This window comes from Leucoraja erinacea, chromosome 1, assembly GCF_028641065.1.
Source record: "Leucoraja erinacea ecotype New England chromosome 1, Leri_hhj_1, whole genome shotgun sequence".
Classification (NCBI taxonomy): domain Eukaryota; kingdom Metazoa; phylum Chordata; class Chondrichthyes; order Rajiformes; family Rajidae; genus Leucoraja; species Leucoraja erinaceus.
This window is the reverse complement of record NC_073377.1, coordinates 47,065,396-47,089,958: the sequence shown is the minus strand read 5'-3', so window position 1 is coordinate 47,089,958 and position 24,563 is coordinate 47,065,396. Positions and strand designations below refer to the sequence as shown.

The window sequence follows — 24,563 nt, the reverse complement described above, 5'->3', positions numbered from 1 at the left end:
TACCACCCCCTCCCCGGGCACTTTCCCTTGCAACCGCAAGAGATGCAACACTTGTCCCTTTACCTCCCCCCTCGACTCCGTTCAAGGACCCAAGCAATCGTTCCAGGTGCGACAGAGGTTTACCTGCATCTCTTCCAACCTCATCTATTGCGTCCGCTGCTCTAGCTGTCAGCAGATCTATATCGGTGAGACCAAGCGGAGGTTGGGCGATCGTTTCGCCGAACACCTCCGCTCGGTCCGCAATAACCAAGCTGACCTCCCGGTGGCTCAGCACTTCAACTCCCCCTCCCACTCCGTCTCCGACCTCTCTGTCCTGGGTCTCCTCCATGGCCACAGCGAGCAGCACCGGAAATTGGAGGAACAGCACCTCATATTCCGTTTGGGGAGTCTGCATCCTGGGGGCATGAACATCGAATTCTCCCAATTTTGTTAGTCCTTGCTGTCTCCTCCCCTTCCTCAGTCCCCCTGCTGTCTCCTCCCATCCCCCAGCCTTCGGGCTCCTCCTCCTTTTTCCTTTCTTGTCCCCGCCCCCCCCCCCCCCCCCCCCCCCCCCCCCCGATCAGTCTGAAGAAGGGTTTCGGCCCGAAACGTTGCCTATTTCCTTCGCTCCATAGATGCTGCTGCACCCGCTGAGTTTCTCCAGCTTTTTTTTGTGTACCTTCGATTCTCCAGCATCTGCAGTTCCTTCTTAAACAAAGTTACAAGACTATTTGCTGCTGATGATTTCTTGTGGTCTCTATTGGAAAATTTGCTGCAGTTAGAATCGCTGTTGGCTTTGATATCTCAATGTTTATATAAACTGTGAACGTGTCTGGATTCATTCTTTGGCATGACCACAATGGATAGCCGTTTTTGCTTGTGTGAGTAACCACCTACAGAACAGAAGAAAAAAATAGATGAAGGAGATGATTAATGTTTTACAAAAATTGTAAAGTATGTTGACTTCACATTCTTTTTTTCAGACTTGTGGACCACTTTATTCTTACAAGTGTGGCGGCCTATATTATACAGTCGGTGCCTGTTCGAACGTAAGCTCCACTTTTCAAGTTGTAAACACCATAGCGCCTACAGTCAGAGGTATGCGGCAAAGAGTACAATTCTGTATGGTTTCAAAGCCAATTGAGTCCACACAGACATAATGTTAAAGTGAACATACTGTATATGGAGGATTCGGTCAACAGAATTACCAAATTAGGGAAACTAAAACAGTCTCAATATTCAGAACCAGATGCAAATCCCAGACTGTTTGATTATTTTTGTGAAACATTTTCCATAATGGGTATTGCTAGAAAATGTATTATGACATGAAAAGTGTGGTTTTCTCACGATAGCTTGCTTTCATGATAATGCTAACAGTTTTCAAGATAAGCTGTTGCTGGCAATGGAAGTGTTTCTACATGTGAAAATGTGTTAGCCTTTTAACTTTACCCTTTAAATGGTTTTTAAATTGGAGGATGACCAAAGCAACGACATGCCAAACAACGTCAGACTTCTGCTTTTACATTTTTCTTATTGCTTGTAATTATCAAAATATTAATATTATTAACATTTACACTTTGACATAAACAGCCCCTAAGACTGGAGTAAGGCTGGCTCCCATTCAGTTTCATGGATTCTGAGAATGCCAATAAAGCAAATATGAAAATCAGAGACTCATCCCAGATGAGCAGGAAGGTGCTAGACAGGACAGGTAGGTGGGTAGTTTACGGGTGATGTGTTCCTCCTGTCATTTACACAAGTTCTCCATACCATCCCAAATACTACCCTGCAATCTGTGATAATGGGTGAGTGGTTCTCAGGAGTTGGGAAAGATGCCAGTGGGTAGATAGAATTGCTGTACCACAGCTCAAATGACCTAGGTTTTGAAATTAGTCCACAAATGGATCCATACCTTGATTTTGACCTTGGGTGTGGGCAGTGGGGAGTTTGTACATTCTCTCTCTAACATTGCGGGTTACCTCCTGGGTGCTCTGATTACCAGTCATATCCCTGAGATATGTAGAAGTGCTTGCCGTCTGCAGTAATTTAGCCCTGAAGTAGAAGGGTGGCAGGAAATGTCAGGAGATCTTGTTAGGAGTGTGAAAGAGAATACAATACACAATAGGTACAGGAGTAGGCCATTCAGCCCTTCGAGCCAACACCGCCATTCACTGGGATCAGGGCTGATCATCCACAATCAGTACCCCGTTCCTGCCTTCTCCCAATATCCCTTCTCCGCTATCTTTAAGAGACCTATCTAACTCTATCTAACTCTCTCTTGAAAGCATCCAGAGAATCGGCCTCCATTGCCTTCTGAGGCAGAGAATTCCACTGATTCACAACTCTCTGGGTGAAAAGGTTTTTCCTCGTCTCCGTTCTAAATGGCCTACCCCTTATTCTTAAACTGTCTCCCTGGTTCTGGCCTCCCCCAACATCGGGAACATGTTTCCTGCCTCTAGCGTATCCAATCCCTTAATAATCTTATATGTTTCAATAAGATGCCCTCTCATCCTTCTAAATTCCAGAGTATACAAGCCCAGTCGCTCCATTCTTTCAACATATGATAGTCCCGCCATCCCGGGAATTAATCTTGTGAACCGAGGCTGCACTCCCTCAATAGCAAGAATGTCCTTTCTCAAATTTGGAGACCAAAACTGCACATAATACTCCAGGTGTGGCCTCACCAGGGCCCTGTACAACTGCAGAAGGACCTCTTTGCTCCTATACTCCTCTGGCAAACCAGGTGAGAGAGACGGTTTAGTCGCCGACTATCCGACCATGGAACAGGTAGCACGGGATTACATGGTACCTGTGGCAGGGGGAGGCTAAAGTACCTGTCCCACTTTCACGACCTAATTGGCGACCTCTGCCGAGTTTGCACTTGACTCGTACTCGCAGCATGGTCACCACAAGGTCGTAGGAGATCTTTGTAACTCTTCCTCATGCTCGTGAGTGGTCTCCGCGTACTCGTGGCCTCAAGTAGGTTGCGGCGTTTTTTTCCAGCCTGATAATAAATGTCCACAAGTAAAGAAAAGGTCGGCATGAAAAAAATTGATACTTTTTACTCGTAGGTAGGTAGGTTGTAGTAGGTCGTGATGGTAGTCGTAGGTCGGTAACTGGCCCGAGAAAAAAATGCAAACATGACATCATTTCATCATGTGATCATTTTCCACTCGTAGCAAGTCGTAGTTGGTCTTGGGTGTGGAAGACTGAGGTCAAGGGGGTCGTAGGGGGTTGTAGACATAGTCGTAGGAGGTCGTAGGAGGTCTTTTACTTCGGCGAGTCAACACAACCTTGACATTTTTTTCAACTCGTCTAGGGTCTTCTAAACTCGTGGATTAGGTTGTCCAAGTGGGACAGGCCCTTAACTGGTCTGTAATTCCCTGTTTTCTCTCTCCCTCCTTTCTTAAAAAGTGGGATTGGAATACCCTACCAGCCAGCATCAGAGATCTCCAAAACATCAACACATACAAAGATGCAACTCCAAAAGCATCTCCAACCCGACTAGCACGTCCACCACCACATCATAGTGCTGAAAAATGCTCTTGAGCTTTTCAGCATATTACATCCAGATCCAGATCCAGATCCAGGATAACATTTGCTCCCCTCCAATCCACAGGAACTGATCCTGAATCAGTACAATACAATAGAACTTTATTTATCCCAGGTGGGAAATTGATCAAATAGGGAATAGGATAAAAGGAATTAAATGAGACTAGGACTAATGAGAATGCGCTGAAAGCCAGCGCAGAGGGAACGAATTAAACTACCTCCTTCAATATTGTAAAAGCATATCCTTAAATGTTTATTTGTCTATCTGCTATGTTTCTTGCCATTACAGAGTTCATAACCGTATACTTGTTCCAGGTGTCTGGTGTTAGGCATGCAAAGAATACTACCCCACCTAGCTGGCTGAGGGTAACTCAGGCTTCAGTATCAGAATTAGTTTAGTTTATTGTAACATGTATCGAGGTACAGTGGAAAGTTTTTTGATGCGTGCTGTCCAGTCAACAATCACGCTGTCCATGATTACAATCAAGCCATTCCCCAGTGTACAGGACGGTGTACATGATAAAGGGAATAACGTTTAGTGCAAGATAAAGATCAGAAAAGTCCAATTAAAGTTAGTTTGAGGATCTCCAATGAGGTGCATCGTAGGTCAGGTCCACTCTCTCGTTGGTGTTAGGATGATGGTTCAGGTGCCTGATAACAGCTGGGAAGAGACTGTCACTGAATCTGGAGGTATGCATTTTCACGCATCTGTATCTCTTGCCGGATAGGAGCGGGGTGAAGAGGGAGTGTCCAGAGTGAGACTCATTCTTGATTATACTCGTCCTTGAATATACTATCAAATTCATGGTTCTTTAAGAAAATTGTTGAAACAATCTGATTAAGGGCAATTTGTTTCTCTCCTCAATGAATGAGAACCTACTTTTTGGGAATTACTAGATTTGATCTTAGGGAATTGGGAAAGGCAAGTGACCAAAATGTCAATGGGCGAGCCTTTTGGGACCAGCGACCATAGTCTACTCGCTTTAAAATAGTTACAGATCAGGACAGGGCAGGTCCATAAGTTAAAGTTCTAAACTTGGCCAAGGCAAACTTGTTGGTGTTAGACAAAAGATGGTTGGGGTTGGATTTTGCAGGTAAAAGCAGCAATTAAAGGAACCAATTCACTACTATCTGGTCAAAGTGTATCAGAGATTATCCTTTGAGCTGATTCTTTTTTTGGAATGATGTAAGCATTTTTTGAAAGACGGTGTCATTTAAGGTTACTTGTTCCAGGTGTCTGGTGTTCCAGAACAAGGGGTCATAGTTTAAGGATAAGGGGGAAATCTTTTAGGACCGAGATGAGGAAAACTTTTTTCACACAGAGAGTGGTGAATCTCTGGAATTCTCTGCCGCAGAAGGTAGTTGAGGCCAGTTCATTGGCTATATTTAAGAGGGAGTTAGATGTGGCCCTTGTGGCTAAAGGGATCAGGGGGTATGGAGAGAAGGCAGGAACAGGATACTGAGTTGGATGATCAGCCATGATCATATTGAATGGTGGTGCAGGCTCGAAGGGCCGAATGGCCTACTCCTGCACCTGTTTTCTATGTTTCTATGTTTCTATGTTACCAAGAAATGACCTGATTACTGTACATTGATTACAGTAAAACCCATTCAGTTTTCTTATGCCCCATGTAGAGGAAATCTCCTGCCATTACCTTATCCAGCTGTATGTGACTCCAGGCCACAGTAAAGAAATGGCCTGTTAAAACACCAAAAAGGTTACATTGGACCATAAGCATGGAGGATAATGTTGGCTTTGTTAGTGGTGCATGCACTGAATAGATTTTAAATAATCTAGTTTTCTCCGCAAATTCTGTAACTTTTCAGTTTTTGTTCTATACTATAAAAGTGGATATTGCCAGCAATGCTGCATCTCATCAAAAATACTTTTTAAGGTTCTTTCCGTAAATGTGTTGACTCCCCCATACCACACATTTGTGAGAGGACTATAATTCTTACTGTCAGGGAGATTTAACTTGCAATTAAACCTTTGCAAAAACAACCAGATGATTCCACAACTAGTATATTAATATTTCTACTTGATGCAGACCTTTTTGGTTCTAGTTGCTGGCATAAATACCTATTTGGAACAGTTTGAAGTCATAATCTGGGAGAGAATACCCAACCAAGCAATATCTGTGATATTTTGGAGGGGTAGAACCTCAACAGTTTTCAGGGCTGCACAGTAGCTTCGCAATAGAGCTGCTGCCTTACAGCGCCAGAGACCCGGGTTCGATCCTGACTATGCGTGTTGTCTGTACGGAGTTTGTACATTCTCCCTGTGACCTCATGGGTTTCTCCAGGTGCTCCGGTTTCCTCATACACACCAGAAATGTACAGGTTTGTAGGTTAATTGTCTTCAGTAAAATTGTAAATTGTCCTTAGTGTGTAGGATAGTGTTAGTGTGCGGGGTGATCACTGTTCAGCGCGGACTCGGTGGGCTGAAGGGCCTGTTTCCGCGCTGTATCTCTAAAGACTTTTTCAACTTCATTCAATCAAGGAAAACAGACTGATGTAGCTGCTAACTGAGCAATATATAATAATTCTTCCTTGAGAGAAAATGTGACATATTTCTCCACTTAGTGTAGTTCATGAACTGAATGGAGCTCTGAATATGACATGCCACTGGCTTGTGGTTTCCGGTAACATAATGCTTTCAAGCTGTTGGTTTAACAAAACTCTCAGCATCACATATGCCTCCTTACAAATTTATATCTCTGTTATTTATTTGAAAAAAATTCCACCAACAAATCTATTATGTTGTTATAGATATTGACCAGAGAAATATTGATTCTGCCTTAAGCATTTACATGGATATAAACAATCAAAATGTTTTGCTTTTCAACGCTTTCAAAGCTGCGTAACAATTAGTGCTCTGTTGTACACTTTACAAGGACCCACTCACGCAGGCATTTTATCTGTTTATTAGTTGACATCAAGACCAGAGCAAATGTTGTCATACCATCTATTATCAATCAAAATAATCTTATGTTCCAAAAGTTGAGGACTCAAAATTTCTATTTGCTTTTCCTGCAGGAGTTCATTATACGTTCACAGTAATTTATCCCGTGTACTTCCTTAATTAATTTAAAAGAATTAATATCTGAAATGTAAAAGAAATCCAAAAAAACTTAGTATCAGCACCTGAAGTATAATAAAAGAGCATTCGGAAATGAACCCACAGTTCATATGCAAACAAAGTGAGAAATTGTGGATGTAAATGTGAGCAAAGCAGTGTAATGTGAGCAAAGAATAAAACACAGGGTTAACTTTAATCCCAGGCACCTAGTGGACAGTGGGTAGGAATTATGATCTTGCAACTACCTCAGAGGTCCAGGTACAAGGCACGTCATTTAAAGGCTCTAATTACAAATTCCTGCATGGTGCTATTCTGGTTTATTTGTTGGTGAAGGAGGCTTCTGAGGCATGGAAGAATTAATTCCCCTTGTGGGGCAGAGATGTAGCATGGGTTGCTGACACTGAGTGCAGCATATTTATTGGATCAGGTGGGATATTCCTTGGATTCTAAATGCAGTGCTAAACCTGCATTTCAAGCTTTGATGATTAAGCAACATTGGCAGCCAACATTGTGCCTATCATTGCTTCAAAATGTTGGCTGGAACTGTGTACCAATTTGATTATAATTAAATATATTCTGAAGCCCCTAAACACAACTGTGGCTTGTGGAGATCAAATAAGCAATAAGCAAAAAAGGATAATAAATGAACCACTATAGCTTCAAGAGTGCCTTTCCTCTATTCCTATAAAGGAGTTGGAACTAAAATCACTAGGATGTAGAAATATGGAACTGTATTGTATTGTAAATGTAATTAATTTATTAGCCAAGTATGTAAAAACATACAAGGAATTTGATTTGCCAAAGCCTGGCAAGAAATAGATGGATAGGGGTGAGAGGATTTTTTGATAGGCAGATGATTGGACAAAGATCGAGATGAAAAGACATAAGGTGTGAGATACAACGATTGAAGAATTGTGAATTACGGTGGCTAGTGGAAGGAATGTTGGGGAGAAATACATGCAAGTTCACAGGATGGTGTGGGGGCAGGATAGAAGGAGGAGGGGGTGGTTTTGTAGTTAACTAAATTGTTCATACTCTGGATTGTATGATACCCAAGCAGAATATGAGGTGTTGTTCCTCCAGTTTGCATGTGGCCTCATTCTGGCAATGGAGGAAGCGCAGGACCGAAAAGGCAGCATAGGAAGGGGAGTTCACAAGTTATAGGAATAGAATTAGGCCATTCGGCCCATCGTGTCTACCCCGCCATCCAATCATGGCTGATCTCTGCCTCCTAATCTCATTTTCCTGCCTTCCCCCCCATAACCCTTAACACCCGTTCTAATCAAGAATTTCTCAATCTCTGCCTTAAAAATATCGACTGACAGCCTCCACAGCAATGCAAGAAGTTCATTGTCCTATCTGGGGAACTTGACAATAAACTCTCTTGACTTGACTTGTCTTGACACAGCCCTCTGTGGCAATGAGTTCCTCAGATTAACTACGTTCTGACTAAAGTTCTTCCTCACCTCCTTTCTAAAAGAGCGCCCTTTGATTTTGAGGCTATGACCTCTGGTCCTAGAAGGAGGAGGTGTGGCGCCTAGTAGCTACCTCGCCAACAATCTGTCTGTCCTTTCTTCTTTTTGTTATTTTAAGTATGTGTTAAAAGTATGTTTTAGTGTTCCTTGGTTTGTTTTATGTGGGGTGGGGGGGGGACTTTTTTTCAATCTGTTACCTTGGAGATGCAATTATTTACCGTATTGTATCTCCATCTGCACTGCGACCTAACATCGTGGAGTTGGCGGCCTTTCCTGGAGACCGACAGGGGCACCTGGGAGCCTGTGGGACTTTAACATCCAACCGCGGGGCCTGTGGACATTAACATCGTGAAGCCCGTGGTCTCTGGTAAGAAGAGGCCGACTCGGGAGCTCCATGCCGCAGAGAGAGTTTCAACCGCCCCGACGCGGGAGATTTCGAACACCCCAATGGGGGCTTCGATCGTCAGCTGCAGATGGTTTGACTGCCCCGACTGCGGGAGAACAAGAGGAAACAGATCGTACTTTATTGCCTTCCATCACAGTGAGGAATGTGGAATCCACTGCGATGGATGTTTATGTTAACTTTGATTTTATGTGGTTGTGTGTCATGTTGCTTTTCACTTAGTATGGCTGTATGGTAATTCAAATTTCACTGTACCTTAATTGGTACATGTGACAATAAACTGACCTTGAAACCTTGACTCTCGCACCAGTGGAAACATCCTTTCCACATCCACTCTAACTATGCCTTTCATTATTCTGTCACTTTGAATGAGATCCCCCTAAAACCTTCTAAACTCCAGTGAGTAGAGGCCCAGTGCTGTCAAATGGTCATCATATGCTAACCCACTCATTCCTGGAATCATTCTTGTAAACCTCCTCTGCTTCTCCTGAGCCAGCATATCATTCCTCAGATATGGGGCTCAAATTTGCTCACAGTATTCCAAGGGTCAACAAGTGAGAGATTTCACCTTGGATTTTTTTTCCATCAGGAACAATCTAACTAGAAAATAATCTCAATAATTCAAGTATTATTGTGTGCTTGTGTTAGTTAATAGCTGCCCTAGTATTCAATGGAGAATAGCATTCAAGATTCAAGATTCAATTTAATTGTCATCTGGACCCCTTGAGGTCCAAACGAAATGCAGTTTCTGCAGCCATACATTACAAACAAATAGACCCAAGACACAACATAATTTACATAAACATCCATCACATCGCTGTGATGGAAGGCCAAAAAAACTTATCAAAGCCTCCGGCTGCCGATGGCGATTGTCCCGCGGCCATTAAAGCCACGCCGGGTGGTGCGAGGTCGCACACCGGGTCTTGGTGTTAGAGCCCCCGGCGTGCGCTCGCAGAGTCCCGCGGCCATTCCAAGCCGCGCGGGGCGGTGATGTCAGGCCCCGCTCCAGGAGCTCTTCAACCCCGCAACTCGGGCGGGAGAAGTCGCCGTTGCGAGAGCCCTGTAAAGCGGTCTCCCTCCAGGGACCCGCGGGCTCCCAGTGCCGCCGTCCGCCAGACCCGCAGTTGCAGCCTCCGAATCTCCGGAGGTCGGGCGCAGCAGCAGCAGCATCGCTCCACCACCGCTCCACCCGCTCTGGACTCGGCCAGCTCCGCGACGGTGAGGTGAGTCGTCGGCACCAGATTCCCCGGTCTTCTCCTGTTGGAGGCCGTTCCTCGTTGCAGCCCCAACGACAACGGAGACCCGACAAGAAAAGGTCGGGTCTCCCGTGCAGGGAGAGATTTAAAAGTTACCCGTAAATAAAAGATGGGAGGGAATACATCAAAGTCCCTCACCCTGAGCACAGGATCGCCCCAGGGTTGCGTCCTCAGCCCCCTATTGTACTCCCTGTACACACATGACTGTGTGGCTAGGTTCAGCTCCAACTCAATAATTAAGTTTGCTGATGACACTGTGGTGGTGGGCCTGATCTCAGACAACGACGAGAAGGCCTACCGGGAGGAGGTGGCTGATCTAGCACTCTGGTGCCAGGATAACAGCCTCCTCTTGAACATCAAAAAAACGAAGGCACTGATCATGGACTTTAGGAGGGCACATCATCCGAGGACGTACACTCCATTGTGGATAAATGGGGATCCTGTGGATAGGGTGAACTGTTTTAAATATCTGGGAGTCCACATCTCCGAGGATATGACATGGGCATCACACGCCTCAGCACTCGTGAGTAAGGCAAGGCAGCATCTTTACCACCTCAGGCAATTGAGGAAATTCAGAGTGTCTCCGAGGATCCTCCAGTGCTTCTACGCAGCGGCTGAGGAAAGCATCTTGTCCGGGAACATTACCATCTGGTTTGGAAATTGCTCTGCCAAGGACAAGAAGACTCTGCAGAGAGTAGTGCGTTTGGCCGAACGCACTATGGGAACTTCACTCGCCCCCCTGCAGGAACTATATAACAGGAGGTGCAACTCCAGAGCCAACAATATCATGAGAGACCCCTTCCACCCCTGCAACGGACTGTTCCAGCTGCTACGGTCAGGCAAACGCCTCCGTTGCCATGCGGTGAGAACGGAGAGGTTGAGAAGGAGTTTCTTCCCAGAGGCAATTCGGACTGTAAACGCCTATCTCACCAGGGACTAACTCTATTGAACGTTTTTTCCTTCCATTATTTATTATGTAAAAGAATATGTGTGTTATGATTGTGTTTATAATTTGTTTGGTTGTTTGTCTTTTGCACAAAAGTCCGCGAGCATTGCCACTTTCATTTCACTGCACATCTCGTATGTGTGTGTGACAAATAGACTTGACTTGACTTGACTTGACTTGACTTTTGATCGTATGTTCTTATGAACTTGAATATCATGAGCGGAGATGGGTAAATTTGTGGAATTTCTTACTTTGCAAGCTCTCTTCAGGACATATGAAAATAAAACACATGACTCTTAAAAACACCAGACATGCAAAGCATACTTCTTCTGTTACAGTGTTGAGCGATGGCTTCCTGGATATGCAGACAGAATATTACATGACAAACAGGCATGTTCTGAATTGTGTATTAAGTGGTAGGATATCTCTTTAACAATGACAGGACATGGCCAGTTAATGCCTTCCCTGATCCCTGATCTCATCATGGCGATGTGGATTAACATAAACAGTCATCTATTGTCCTCCTCTGCACAGTTACAATGGTTCAGAATGCCTCACACCCAATGACTGGTTTCATTGGCCTTTAAGTATCAGTAAAAGTTAAATTATGAAGTTTTTTATGAAGCCTGTTTCACATTTTAATTAATTCCTGCTACCCACATAATTCTACAACTCCTGAATGATCTCTAACAGTCTGCATCTGCTGATTATTGATAAAAATGAGGATGTTAATTTAGTATTTAAATTTTATTTTGAATTTTGTGTTTATCTGTTAAATCATCCTTGAATCATTTTAGAGTAATAATTCATTGTGAATTGATTATTACAAGTGAAAGTAGTCCTATTACAGAAATAAACTTTCTTGATTACTCTGTCAAGACATTTATCTCTGCCACAATGTAATAAATGTCAAGACTCATTGCATTGAACTAATACAAAATATCCTATACATTTGAATTGCAATGAATGTAACTCTAAAACCAGTTTTGACAACAAATCAATATTCCCATAATTATTGTTGTATCTTTCTGAAAATCTTTTTTTTCCCATCACCTTCCAAGTGGCGTCTACATCCTGGTTTCTTGGTCTTCCGTCTCACTTGTATTAAATCATCATTGATTAACAGTACCACTTCTACACCTTTTCATAGCTCCCTGTCCTCCTTAAATGTCATATATTCTTTAATATCCAATATGTATATTCCTGCAGCCGTGTATCTATGACTGTCACTATTTTCCACTTCTGTTTTCTACATTCATTATGCTGTCATTTGCAAACTGTATGCATATTGATATAACACTAGTCTTTTAAATATTATTTGGTGTCAATCTCTATAAAAATATGCCATGTCTGTAATTACAGCATGCAAGTCACGACTTGACATTGTGATTGTACTTGATGGTTCCAACAGCATCTACCCTTGGTCCAGTGTTAACAATTTCCTCATCAAATTATTGGAAAAAATTGAAATTGGACGTCAGCAAACTCAGGTTAGTCAAATGCTTTCCTTGTATTTCTAAAGGTCTTGGTCATTTGTTGAGCTTTTGTTAAACTCCATCGTTTATCAACTGATGTGTCGAACAAAAGATTGTCAAATAAGGTTTGATCTTTATTAGCTTTCAATTTGCATTCTTTATTAGCATTCAAATAAGGCTTAATCTTTATTAGCATTCGGTTTAAATATACATACATGCAAACCACAGACTTCTAATAATTTCACACTTTAACGTTCCAGTTTATCACTTCATGTTTTAATTGACAAAACTTGCGGCTTGGATTCCAATACTACTTGTGTGAATGAATTCACTCTACTGAGAGGGAGTAGTCTTTTCTGAGCTTCAAACTCTGGATTGATCCAGGATTATCACTATCACTGTTTCAAACAGCTTTTCTTTTTCAGATTTTACTTTCAATTTCTAAAAAAAAAAGCCTTTGTTCTTATGATGAAACTAGACTAAGTAGGACCCATTGAGTCTCTGTCACACAGGAGGCTTGGTCCCTCAACGCAATATTCCCCCAACTGCACAGGCGCAGCTCAATTCCCCTAATCCCTAGCACTCTCTCCCCCTCCTCTTCACCCTCTTCTTTCCCCTCTCCTCCTCCCCTCTCCTCCTCCCCTCCCCAATCCCTCCCTCACCTCTCCTTTTCCCTACCCTCAGTCACTCCCTCCCTCTGTAACTCATCTCCCTTCCCTACTCTCCTGCCTCCCCCTCTATCCCCACTCCTCCCCCACACTCCCTCCTCCCCTCCCCAGTATTTCGGGGTTGCCACATCTCTCCTTTCTTGCACGCCCCAGAGGAGCATCGGCCGTCGGCACGCTTAGAGCCAGGCCTCGGATCCTCGGCTCGGCCCGGAAGCACCAGCAGCTGTGGCCACGCCGGCATATGGGCGGGAGGGGGGGTGGGTGTAGTGGGGGTGGGGAGTTCAGAGAAAAGACAGGGGAAGAGCCATGGGGGAGAGGAGGATATCACAGGTGAGGGGGACAGGAGTCAGCGAGGGGGACCAGAGGAAAAGGGGCTGGAGTTGCAGTGCATTGCGATGGCGTTTGCGACTCACAGCGGGGGCGGGACACACTCCTCCTCCGGGATCAGATTCTCCGCTTTCCGTTTGGCTACATCGCCGAGCCGGGCCGGACCGCTTCCCGTCCCTCCGAAAATTATGTCCGGTTGGAGACTTCCGCGGGCCGACCTCAGCTCCAGTAAAGACGCAATGATGCAGGAATGGTGTGGACCGTCCTGGGGAGTGACAGGAGTCGAGACCAAACCGCGCACTGCTGACCGGCAGGAATGGAGATCGATCTGCGCACATGCGTTTTTTACAATTTTTAAACCTCGCTAATTTTCACATTATACTACTGATCGGAACGTAAGTTGTTGCACTCGCAGCAGAGGAGAACGGTGAATGAGCTGACGAAAAATCATAGCGCTATCACATACCGTTTTTGCGCAAATAGAAAAATCGCGCAAACGGAAAGAGCACAAGATCATGTATAGCTAGATATATCCAAAGACACTGTAGGAAGCTGAAGAATAAACTGCAGGTATCCTGGCTGAGATATATGAAACATCCTCAGACACCTAGGGGCTGTAGGGTTAAGTCCAGATGACTGGACTAACATTTTGCCTCTAGTCATAGTGTCGTACAGCATGGAAACAGGCCCTTTGGCCCATTTGTTAATTGAATTGAATTGAATTGAATTCCTTTATTGTCATTCAGACCTTACAGTGGTCACGCTAAGGTGGTCACATTTGGGAATCACGTAACTGAACAAGTTGCCTCAGAATTAAAGGACGTTGTTTTAGGAAGGAGACTTAAGAAAGGAGATGAGCAGAATTTTCTTTCTGAAGGTGGAATCTGCGGAATTCTTTGCCACAGAAGGCTGTGGAGGCCAAGTCAGTGCATATTTTTAAGGCAGAGTTTGATAGATTCTTGATTAGTACAGGTGTCAGAGGTTATGGGGAGAAGGCCTGTACTCACTGGAGTTTAGAATGTTGAGGGGGGACCTCATTGAAACTTGCAGAATAATGAGGCATAGATAGAGTGGATGTGGAAAGGATAATTCCACTGGTGTGAGAGTCCAGGACCAGAGGGCATAAGGTCAAGGCAGGCAAATGGGGTTTGGAGGGAGTGATGGATTAGCCATGATTCGATGGCGGAGTAGACGTGATGGGCTGAATGGCCTAATTCAACTCCTGTCACTTATGACCTTATGACCTCTGGACCTAGACTCTCCCACCAGTGGAAATATCCTTTCCACTTCCACTCTATCTATGCCTTTCATTATTTTGCGAGTTTCAATGAGGTTCCGCCTCAATCTTCTAAACTCCAGTGAGTACAGCACTCCTCATATGCTAACCCACTCATTCGTGTAAACCACCTCTGGACCCTCTCCAGAGCCAGCAAATCCTTCCTCCAATATGGGGCCCAAATTTGCTCACAGTACTCCAAAAGCGGCCTGACCAGCGCCTTAGCGAGCCTCAGCATTGCATCTCTGTTATTGTATTCCAGTCCTCTTGAGATAAATGCTCGCATTGAATTTGCTTTCTCTTACTACTGATTCGACTTGCAAATTAACTTTTTGGGAGTCCTGCAATAGCACTCCTAAGTCCCTTTGCACCTCCGACTTCTGGTCTCTCTCCATTCAGAAAATAATCTACATCTTTATTCTTATTGCCAAAATGCATAACTCTGCACTTTGCTACACTGAATTTAATCTGCCACTTCTCTACCCACTCTCCTAACCTGTCCAAGTCCTCTGCAGGATCTTTGTTTCCTCTACACTGCCTGCCCCATCTCCTATCTTAGCAACATCTTCAAACTTGGCCACAAAGCCTTCAATCCCCTGATCCAAATCATTAATATAGAACGTGAAGAGAAGCGGCCCATGCACTGGCCCTTTTGCAACTCCACTAATCACTAGCAGCCAACCTGGAAAAGTGCCTTTTATTGCAATTATTTGCCTTCAGCCATCCAGCCAATCCACTATGCTAGCATCTTCCCTTTAATACCATGGGCTCTCATCTTCCCTAACAGCCTGACGTGTGGCACCTTACCAGAAATATAACATCTACGGCTTCATCTGATCAATCTTTTTCATTTATTATCTTCAAAAAACTCAATCAAATTTGTAATACATCATTTCCCACATACAAAATCATGTTGACTAACCCTTATCAGCCTCTGTCTATCCAAACCATATACATCTTATCCTTCACAACATTCAGAGCAGTTAGACTCATTCTGGAACCAGTCATTGCTTGGCATCTGTGTGAATGTTACTTGCCATTTAACAGGCCTTGTCTAATATTTGCCATAGTCAACTGCATGCAGGTTTAGACTATATTTCCCAAGAAGCTGCAAATGGAGTTGAACATTACACTATCATCAGAAAGCATACCTACTTCATATCTAATGATGTAAGAAAGGTCATTGATAAAGCAGCTGAACAAGGGGATGGGCCTAATTCATTGCTCTAAAAAATTCTAGTAATTAAATCACAGACTGAGGTGATTAACTTCCAACAAATACCATCATCTTCCTTTGCAAAAGTTATATCCAACCATGATGGTGTTTTCTTCTTAATGGCCATTTGAATGCAGTTTTACCAGGACTCCTATGATGCCTCAGTTAATCAAATGTTGCCTCGGTATCATGGCCCGGCACTCTCATCTCGCATCTGTAATTCAGCTCAGTGTTACATTTTTAGAACTAAGTAGTCTTGCTGACATCCAAACCGGGTATAATGGAGTAAGTTATTGCTAAGTGCCAATTAGTTGCAAAGTTAATGATATTTTCTATCACTTTCCTGATGATTAAGAATCAGTGGGTTAGAAAGTACTTACGCAGATTGGATTTATTCTGCTTTTTGTGGACAACACATACCTGTTTGAGTACCATGTGATTTAAGCAGCAGTGATGGCAAGATATGCTTAATGAAATAAAATAGTTATAATGTCAGTACATGTGTCCTGCATAAGCACAACAATAGGTGACAACATTTGCTTGCTGCTTTCTGGAGGATCTCAACGTTTTACAAGGAATGAAATGTATTTTTGGAAGTTGAATCTTCATTGTTATTTAGGAAGTGATTCAGTCAACATTCACATGTTAAGATCACAAAAATAGAAATAAAATAAAGACCACCCAACCATCTTTAAAAGTATTGGTTGAAGATTATATATTAACTGGAAAAACAAGAATGAGCTCACCACTTCTGCCTTTGAATAGATGTTTTTACAACAAATTGAGGGGAAACCTCATTTGTAATATTTCATCTGTAAGATAGCACCTTCATAATGTTGCTTCGTTTTCTCTTTGCTGGACTGGAGTGTAGTGTGTGATTAACTGCTCTAGTGTCTGGAATTGAACTTGAATCTGTAACCTTCAAACTCGTGGATTTAGCTGCTATGACTGAACTATAGTTGACACCATTAAATACTATTGTAACCAATTCAAGTATTACAATCCATCTACTGCTAGAAATGACTACACAGTGTGTGCCATGGCCAAGCTTGAAAAGAATACTGGCAGGCATGCGTCGATTAAATGGCATTTGCTTCTCATAATGGATGCATTCATTTTCCTGAGCCAGCATTAAATCTCCAGCTGTAGTTTTATATTTAGTTCTTTGCTGTGCTATTTCTTGTGATTGGAATAGTGAGATATGAGATTATGTCCACTTTCAATGCTCTGTAGTTCCATAAAGGGTCCAGCATCTCGATTAACCATTTAAACTGTTTTTGCTGCCACATAACCCAAAATAAACGTTATGTGATGTGAGTAGAATTAGGCCATTCAGGCCATCACGTTTACTCCCACATTCAATCATGGCTGATCTTTCCCTCCTAACCCCATTCTCCTGCCTTCTCCCCATAACCTCTGACACATGTAATAATCAAGAATCTATCTTTCTCTGCCTTAAAAATATCCACTTACTTGGCCTCTACAACCTTGTGTGGCAAAGAATTCCACAGATTCACTACCTTCTGACTAAATAAATGTCTCCTCATCTCCTCCCTAAAAGAATGTCCTTTAATTCTGAGGCTATGACATCTAGTTCTAGGCTCTCTCACTAGTGGAAACCTCCTCTCCACATCCACTCTATCCAAGCCTTTCATTATTCTGCAAGTTTTAATGAGATCCCACCTCAACGTTCTAAACTCCAGTGACTAGTGCTGTCAAGCATTCATATAACCATATAACAATTACAGCACGGAAACAGGCCATCTCGACCCTTCTAGTCCGTGCCGAACACATAATCTCCCCTAGTCCCATATACCTGCGCTTAGACCATAACCCTCCATTCCCTTCCCATCCATATAACTATCCAATTTATTTTTAAATGATAAAAACGAACCTGCCTCCACCACCTTCACTGGAAGCTCATTCCACACAGCTACCACTCTCTGAGTAAAGAAGTTCCCCCTCATGTTACCCCTAAACTTCAGTCCCTTAATTCTCATGTCATGTCCCCTTGTTTGAATCTTCCCTACTCTCAGTGGGAAAAGCTTTTCCACGTCAACTACTCTCAGTGGGAAAAGCTTTTCCACGTCATCATATGCTAACCCACTCATTCCTGGAATAATTCTTGTAAACCTCCTCTGGACCCTCTCAAGAGCTAGCACATCCTTCCTCAGATATAGTGCCCAAAATTGTTCACAATATTCCAAATGCGGCCTCAGCATCACATTCCTGTTTTTGTATACAAGCCCTCTTGAAATAAATGCTAGCATTGAGTTTGCTTTCTTTATTACCGATTCGACTTGCAGATTAACCTTTTGTGAGTCCTGCACCAGCACTCCCAAGTCCTTTTGCACCTCTGATATCTGGATTCTCTCCCCATTTAAAAAATAGTCTATACCTTTATTCCTACTACACACATTGCTACACTATATTCCGCCCCTCAACTTCTCAGCCCACACCCTGCTTTCTCTACACAACCTGCCCTTCCACCTATTTTCGTATCATTTGCAAACCTGGCCACAAAGCCTTCAATCCCCTCATTCAAATCATTGATATACAACGTGAAGAGTAGCAACCCCAGCACTGACCCCTACAGAACTCCGCTAGTCACCGGCAGCCAACCAGCAAAAGCCCCCTTTATTGCCACTCTTTGTCTTCTGCCATCCAGCCAACCTGCTATCTATGCTAACATCTGCCCTTTGATACCATGGGCTCTCATCTTCCTTAGCAGCCTTATGTGGGCACCTCATCAAAGGCTTTCTAAAAATCTGTAAACAACATTTACTGACTCTCCGTTGTCTGTCCTGCTATTTACTTCTTCAAAGCATTCCAGCAAGTTTTGTCAAACAAGACCTCCCCTTCATAAAGCCATGCTGACTCCAGCCCATTTTATTGTGAACTTCTAAGTACTCCTTAACCTCATCCTTTATCTTACCAACCACCAAAGTCAGACTATCCAGCCTATAGTTCCCACTATTCTGCTTTGCTCCCTTCATGTGCAGCGGGGTAATATTGGCAATTTTCCAATCATCTGGGACCTCTCCTGTCTCTAGTGATTCTTGAAATATCACTGTCAATGCCTTGTCAAAAAAATCAGATGTCAAATGTGTGCAGCTACAGCACTGTGAAAGTGAATATAGAAATGGTGTTGTGCATTTGGACAATACAATAAAGTTTTTTTGAAGAAAACTGGTCAAATTCTAAAAATAATTTCAAGCCAGTTTTATTCACATCACCCACAGCCATATTGTTTCAATTCAACATATGTTGCTTGCCTAGTGTAATGTAATATTGGTGAACTATTTACTTTTTCCAACTGAAAACATTCAGCAGGAGATCTTCGCTAACTAATATACATAAGGCAAATTTACAAGACAATGCAGTGTTAAAGTCTTGGATCTAATTCAAAATCTGTATTACTTAATCTTGTCCAGACAGACATTCTGCCCGATCTAGGTTAACGCCCCAGTGTTCCTTCTGGAGAAACGGTCCTCAAGTACACATTTTCTCTAGTCAATGAGTAAGTTAAACAGCATTTCTGTGCTTCCTTGTCCAAAACATTGTTATTTCGAAAGTTCATTTCAGTCTAGCAACAAAATAAAACACATTGCCTATTACTGAAGCAGTTTATTCATCCATAGAGTGCCAAATATTCAAGGTGTATAACTGCTAAGTTATTGAGATTTGTCCCAGAAGTATTATTCAACCCGCCAACAATGTCGGAAGCCACTTGATTCCAAACTTCTGTTTTTGTATCCTTGCCACAAATGTATTAAGGGAACTACAGCCACACACCCTGGCAAGGGTCCAAACATTTCTCAACCAAACCAACTTGGACAAACTAAATTGTCAAGGTTTTACATCCCACCAACACAAGCTGCAACTACTTTTATTGCAATTTCTCATATTTCACATCAAAGTTCTATCTCCTATAAAGGATTGTGTCTCATGTTTTCTCTACAAATCTATTTTGTGCTATCTTATGTTAGCTTCAGTGGATTTACATTCACAGATATAACCTTTTGCATAACTCCCCTTTGCAATAAATGCCTGACACAGTGCTTCAAAGTTTCTTAGGTGAGACTGATAACAGAAAAAATGTGCATTTGTAAGAAAGAAGTTCTTATTTCTTCTGTTACATTTAATAGGACTCATTCTTGTGATGCTTACATTGCCAGCAAGTTTGACATTAATGCATATCCCAAATCCCTATGAGAATACGAGTGTTTTGCTTGGCCACTTTAGTCAGGAGTCATTCTACATGATGAGGTTGGCCAGCATGGCTGTATTCCTTAGTTCAGTTCAGTTCAGAGATACAGCGTGGAAACTGGCCCTTCAGCCCACTGAGTCTCCGCCTTTTCCAAGGAGTTTACGAGAACCAGTTATAAAAGTACAATACAGCTATCGCTGGATATCGTTGTCTGTGCCAAACATGATGCCGTTAATCTAATCTCCTCTACCTGCACATAATCTATTTCCCTCCATTCCCAGCATAGACATCCTATCTAAAAGCTTCTTAAATGCCCCTGTCTACCTGCCACCACCACCTCCACCCCTGGCACCGTGTTTCAGGCACTCACCATCCTCTATGTTACCCCACACATCTCCTTTCAGCTTTTCCCTTCTGCCTTAAAGCTATGCCCTCTAGTCTTTGACATATCCAGCCTGGGGATAATGTCCTGACTGTCTACCCTATCTATGGCTCTCACAATTTCTATACATCTATCAGGTCTCCACTCAAACATGCTCACATCTTTCCAACCTTCTTTAACCAAATTATGTTGGTAATGCAAATGCCAAGGACATTTGAAATCTTTCGGAAATAGAGTGTGGCATGGTGGTGCAGCGGTAGAATTGCTGCCTTATAGCGCTTGCAACGCTGGAGGCCCGGGTTCAATCCCGACTATGGGTGCTGTCTGAACAGTGTTTGTACGTTCTCCCCATGACCGCGTGGGTTTTCTCCATGATCTGCGGTTTCCTCCCACACTCCAAAGACTTACAGGTTTGTAGGTTAATTGGTTTGATATTAAGTGTAAGTTGTCCTCATGTCGTGTTGATGTGCGGGGAGCGCTGGTCGGTACGGACTCAGTGGGCCGAAGGGCCTGTATCCAAGCAGTATCTCTAAAACAAAAACAACAACAAAAATGGCAGCCGTAGGTTTCACTGTTTATTCCTCTATATTGTGTTCCAATACATAAAATAAATTTATATAAAAATCAATATGTTCATTTACTGCAAAAATCACAGATAGTTCTGTCGATTACTATTGGTGGCATTATTACAATATTTGGTGAAAGTGCTGAAACAAGCATCTGCAGCAGGAGTCTGTAACTTACAAGTTACAATCTCTGTTTCATATAAATGCAGCTTTTGTACATCTGGTCTTGATCAGCTGCCTTTTCTTACACAGGAAACTGAACAAGACAGCTTGTTCCAAGAGGAATCTGCTCTAACAACCTCCCATTTACAGTGCTGTGCCAAACTTCCATCTCCTTCCACTCATTTTATTTTTCAAGGCATCTTCTTGAAATATAATCACTCTCTGCTTATCTTCATGTTGTAAACATTTGGCAGGAATGTAGTATTTATAAAGAGTTTGCAGCATGTGCCTTGCAAGAATAAAAGCTAAACACCATATGCGGTGATGTGCATGTGTATTAACAGCCCAGTAACATTCATGCTTTGAGGAAGCTTTTCACCCATCAAAAATTACCACTTCTATTTGAAAACAGTTGAATTTGTGACTTGTGACACAATTCTTCACCACCACCAACAAGGACTATGCCAATGTTCTGTCATATTAGATTAAACAGTAAAAAAATGACAGCACCATATGAATCATTTACACCATCCTGGCATACGTTTTGAGTTTCTCAAATGCATCCTCTTCGATTATAACCCAAATGTGAAGCATTTATTCAGCACCTCAAACTGCTTCCACAAGAAAAAAACATTTCCTCCCACTATTGCTTCAGCATCCATTTGCTCCCTATACGGTATTCATGAAATGTTCTTTTGTTACCTTTTAGGTTAAGTATTTGTTTCCCATTGGCCCTTATAGTCCTGCTTATTTCTATTGTTTTTCATTTGCTCTGCACATTCTGGCTTCTGCTCAATTATTTGATATATTTTCAACCCTATTTTCTTTATGTCTCCATTCCCTACATCAACTTGCTCAATTTCTTCATTCATGTTGGGAACTCAAAATTTCTATGTCTTCATTTCTCACGTGTAAAACCGCAACAAGTTTGCACCATAATTATCTCCTCTTCATTCTTTATTTTAGCCATCAATTTTTATTTCCAGCCCTTTTCGGCTAAATCTGCTTTTCACATAGAAATAACTCGCAGTTTCAGTCATTTCACTTATGATTGCTCTTTTCCCTTTCCACTTCTTACTCTAAATTCCACTATATGACATTTGCTGTTTTTCAGAAGCTCTCACGTTGAATCTTGCTTTAGAATTTTCAATTTGCCTAGATATGGCATTGGTCTGTCCTTGAGTGGAAAATGTAAAATGTTTTGTAAAATTTCAAGAAATCTTTCCTATCTTGGTTCATTACACTATCCTTAATCAGATAAACATTCCATTATCACTGTATCCTTTTTTGGTAAACCAGCACTTGCATTTCCTTGTGTCTAGACTTAACTCCTGTGTTGTTTTTTTTTTGTAGATATTTGTGCAAGACGATTTGTTCAATGGTTCTTTATTGTCACATGAACACACATTGAAATTCTTTTCTTACATACAGTCTAGTAGAGTTCTGCCAAACGTAAGCACAATCCCAGATTAGCAAAGTATACAGAAATAGTCCACTGAACCTGCATGGATGAGGCACCACGTCTTGGCGCCATTTACAATGTCCAGTCCATGCTCTAGATCTTATGAGAGGCTTCAAGGCCAGGCAAGCCGCAGGATGCTGCATGGTCTCCAGCCATTGCCTTCCTTGGATGTCTGATTCGACCAGCGAACAGACGTCCCTCTCCTCACCCATCCACCTTTGTGCCCCCGGGGCGCCACCCGTAGCCAACCTTGAGGGTGCGGTAGGCCAGACTGTGGTCCATCTCCTTCAGTCTGAAGAAGGGTTTCGGCCCGAAACGTCCCTATTTCCTTCGCTCCATAGATGCTGCTGCACCCGCTGAGTTTCTCCAGCATTTTTGTGTACCTTGTGGTCCATCTCCTACCATCTCCTTGCTCCCCACCCGTCGCCGACTCCATCCTCCCCAGTCTCTGGTCTTCGGGGACAAGCAGGGCCTGCTCGGTGGTTTCACCCCTACCGACCACAGCCCGCTGGGTCTTTGTGAATCTGGCCGCAGGGGATGAGCAGGGGCTTGCGGCTTCTCCCCTACCAGCCAAGGCCTGCCTGCTGGGAGCTTTGCGTACACGAATACTGAAATCTTCAAACATATCAACACTCAAACAGTACCAATTCCACCAGTTTATTTCAATCGCTTTCTCTGAATATATTTTCCATTAATAATATTGCCAAATCCATCCTGTGGCTGGGTATTCAGCATAAGCCATAAGCAGTGAGATAGATAGTGTTGCCAGTGAAGAAACTGCGGAGTTATGGGATAACTTCTACTTTGTACGGCACAAAAGATCTCTGGAATGCTCACTCATGGATGAGCCAGGGGTGTACAAATGCCCCCTCCATTCATCCACAGTATTTATTAGCTACACAGAACTGTTACACTTCATGCTTGTGGAAGATAAATGAATCTACTTTGACATTGCCCCAATTCCAGGTTGCCATTGTTGCTGCAGTTTGCAGCCCAGTTTATTCAGCTCACCAAGCCTACTGACCAATAATGTTTTTCCTGCTGGATAAAGAGGCTGGTGGTATTACAATTCTTATATTCTGAGTTGTCTTCTTCACCTCTCTCTCTCTCTCTCATCTTATATTGTAGTCATCATGCAGCATTTGTAGACTTTCCCCAACTTGCAAAACCATGCCATAATTCTTCTGCATGGCCACAACTGTGTAGGTGCACTTTAATCTAAATGCTGATCCTTTTGATAGTATATCCAAATTAGAGCAAGAGGGCAGTGTATGATTCTTAGACCCAATTGTTCGAAGCGGCAAGGCAATGGTGCAGACCCGTATTAAAGTAATCTGAATCTTAAAAGTATAGCATTTTTTTTGTAAACTGAACCCCAGATCATTGTTGTGATTTAACATAAGATTTATTGTTTTGAATGCTATATTAAATACTACAGACTTACTTTGCAAGCAGCAAAGGAGCCTACTGCCATTCTTCTGGCATAAGAAAACAATTACATTGCTTTCCAATGTTCTTTGGCATTTAGAAGAAATGAAAGACCATTGCTTATAATTTCAATTGCTGTAATGTTCTTTTACTCACCTATAATTTAGGTTGCAATTATACAGTATGGCTACAAAGTCACACATGAAGTCAGTCTCAACGAATACAACACAACAGAAGATCTCCTCGAAGTTGCTAAAAAGATAAAACAATGGGGTGGAAATGAGACAAAGACAGCTCTTGGAATTGAGTATGCCAGGTTAGTACTCAATTGCTTTATAATATGAATACTTGTAAATGTAGTATATTAATTGTTTATTTAAAAAACCCCATCTCCTATGGGCTGTAAACATTTTGCTATAATATTCTATATTTTCCGGTATGCCACACATAGTCAAAAGATTACAGGTCTACAAATTAAAGTGCATAGTGTTAGATACACGAAGTATAGCCTAGACTTTGGCTTCAGAGAGTAGGAGCACGCCATTGTAATAAGTAAATGTCTCCAATGGGTGTATTTTTCTCTCGCTGAGTAAGAAGCAGATTAAAGTACTTAGATGTCCAACTACCAGTATTTAAGTTAATGATATGTGTAGCTGTTGTGAAGGTCTTTAACTATGAACCATAATCCATAATCATTTGAG

At 42.5% G+C, this 24,563-nt stretch overlaps 1 protein-coding gene across 1 annotated transcript in view; it reads left to right on the top strand.

Annotated features, from left to right (window-relative positions):
- LOC129696242 (integrin alpha-1-like) overlaps positions 1 to 24,221 on the top strand; it is a 100,494-nt gene extending 76,273 nt beyond the window's left edge. Inside the window, exons 5-7 of the mRNA XM_055633951.1 lie at positions 963 to 1,077; positions 12,053 to 12,180; positions 24,030 to 24,221. Coding sequence (XP_055489926.1) covers positions 963 to 1,077; positions 12,053 to 12,180; positions 24,030 to 24,206 — 420 coding nt within the window. The 3' untranslated portion in view covers positions 24,207 to 24,221. The remainder of the gene's footprint in view (positions 1 to 962; positions 1,078 to 12,052; positions 12,181 to 24,029) is intronic.
- The last annotated feature ends 342 nt before the right edge of the window (positions 24,222 to 24,563 follow it).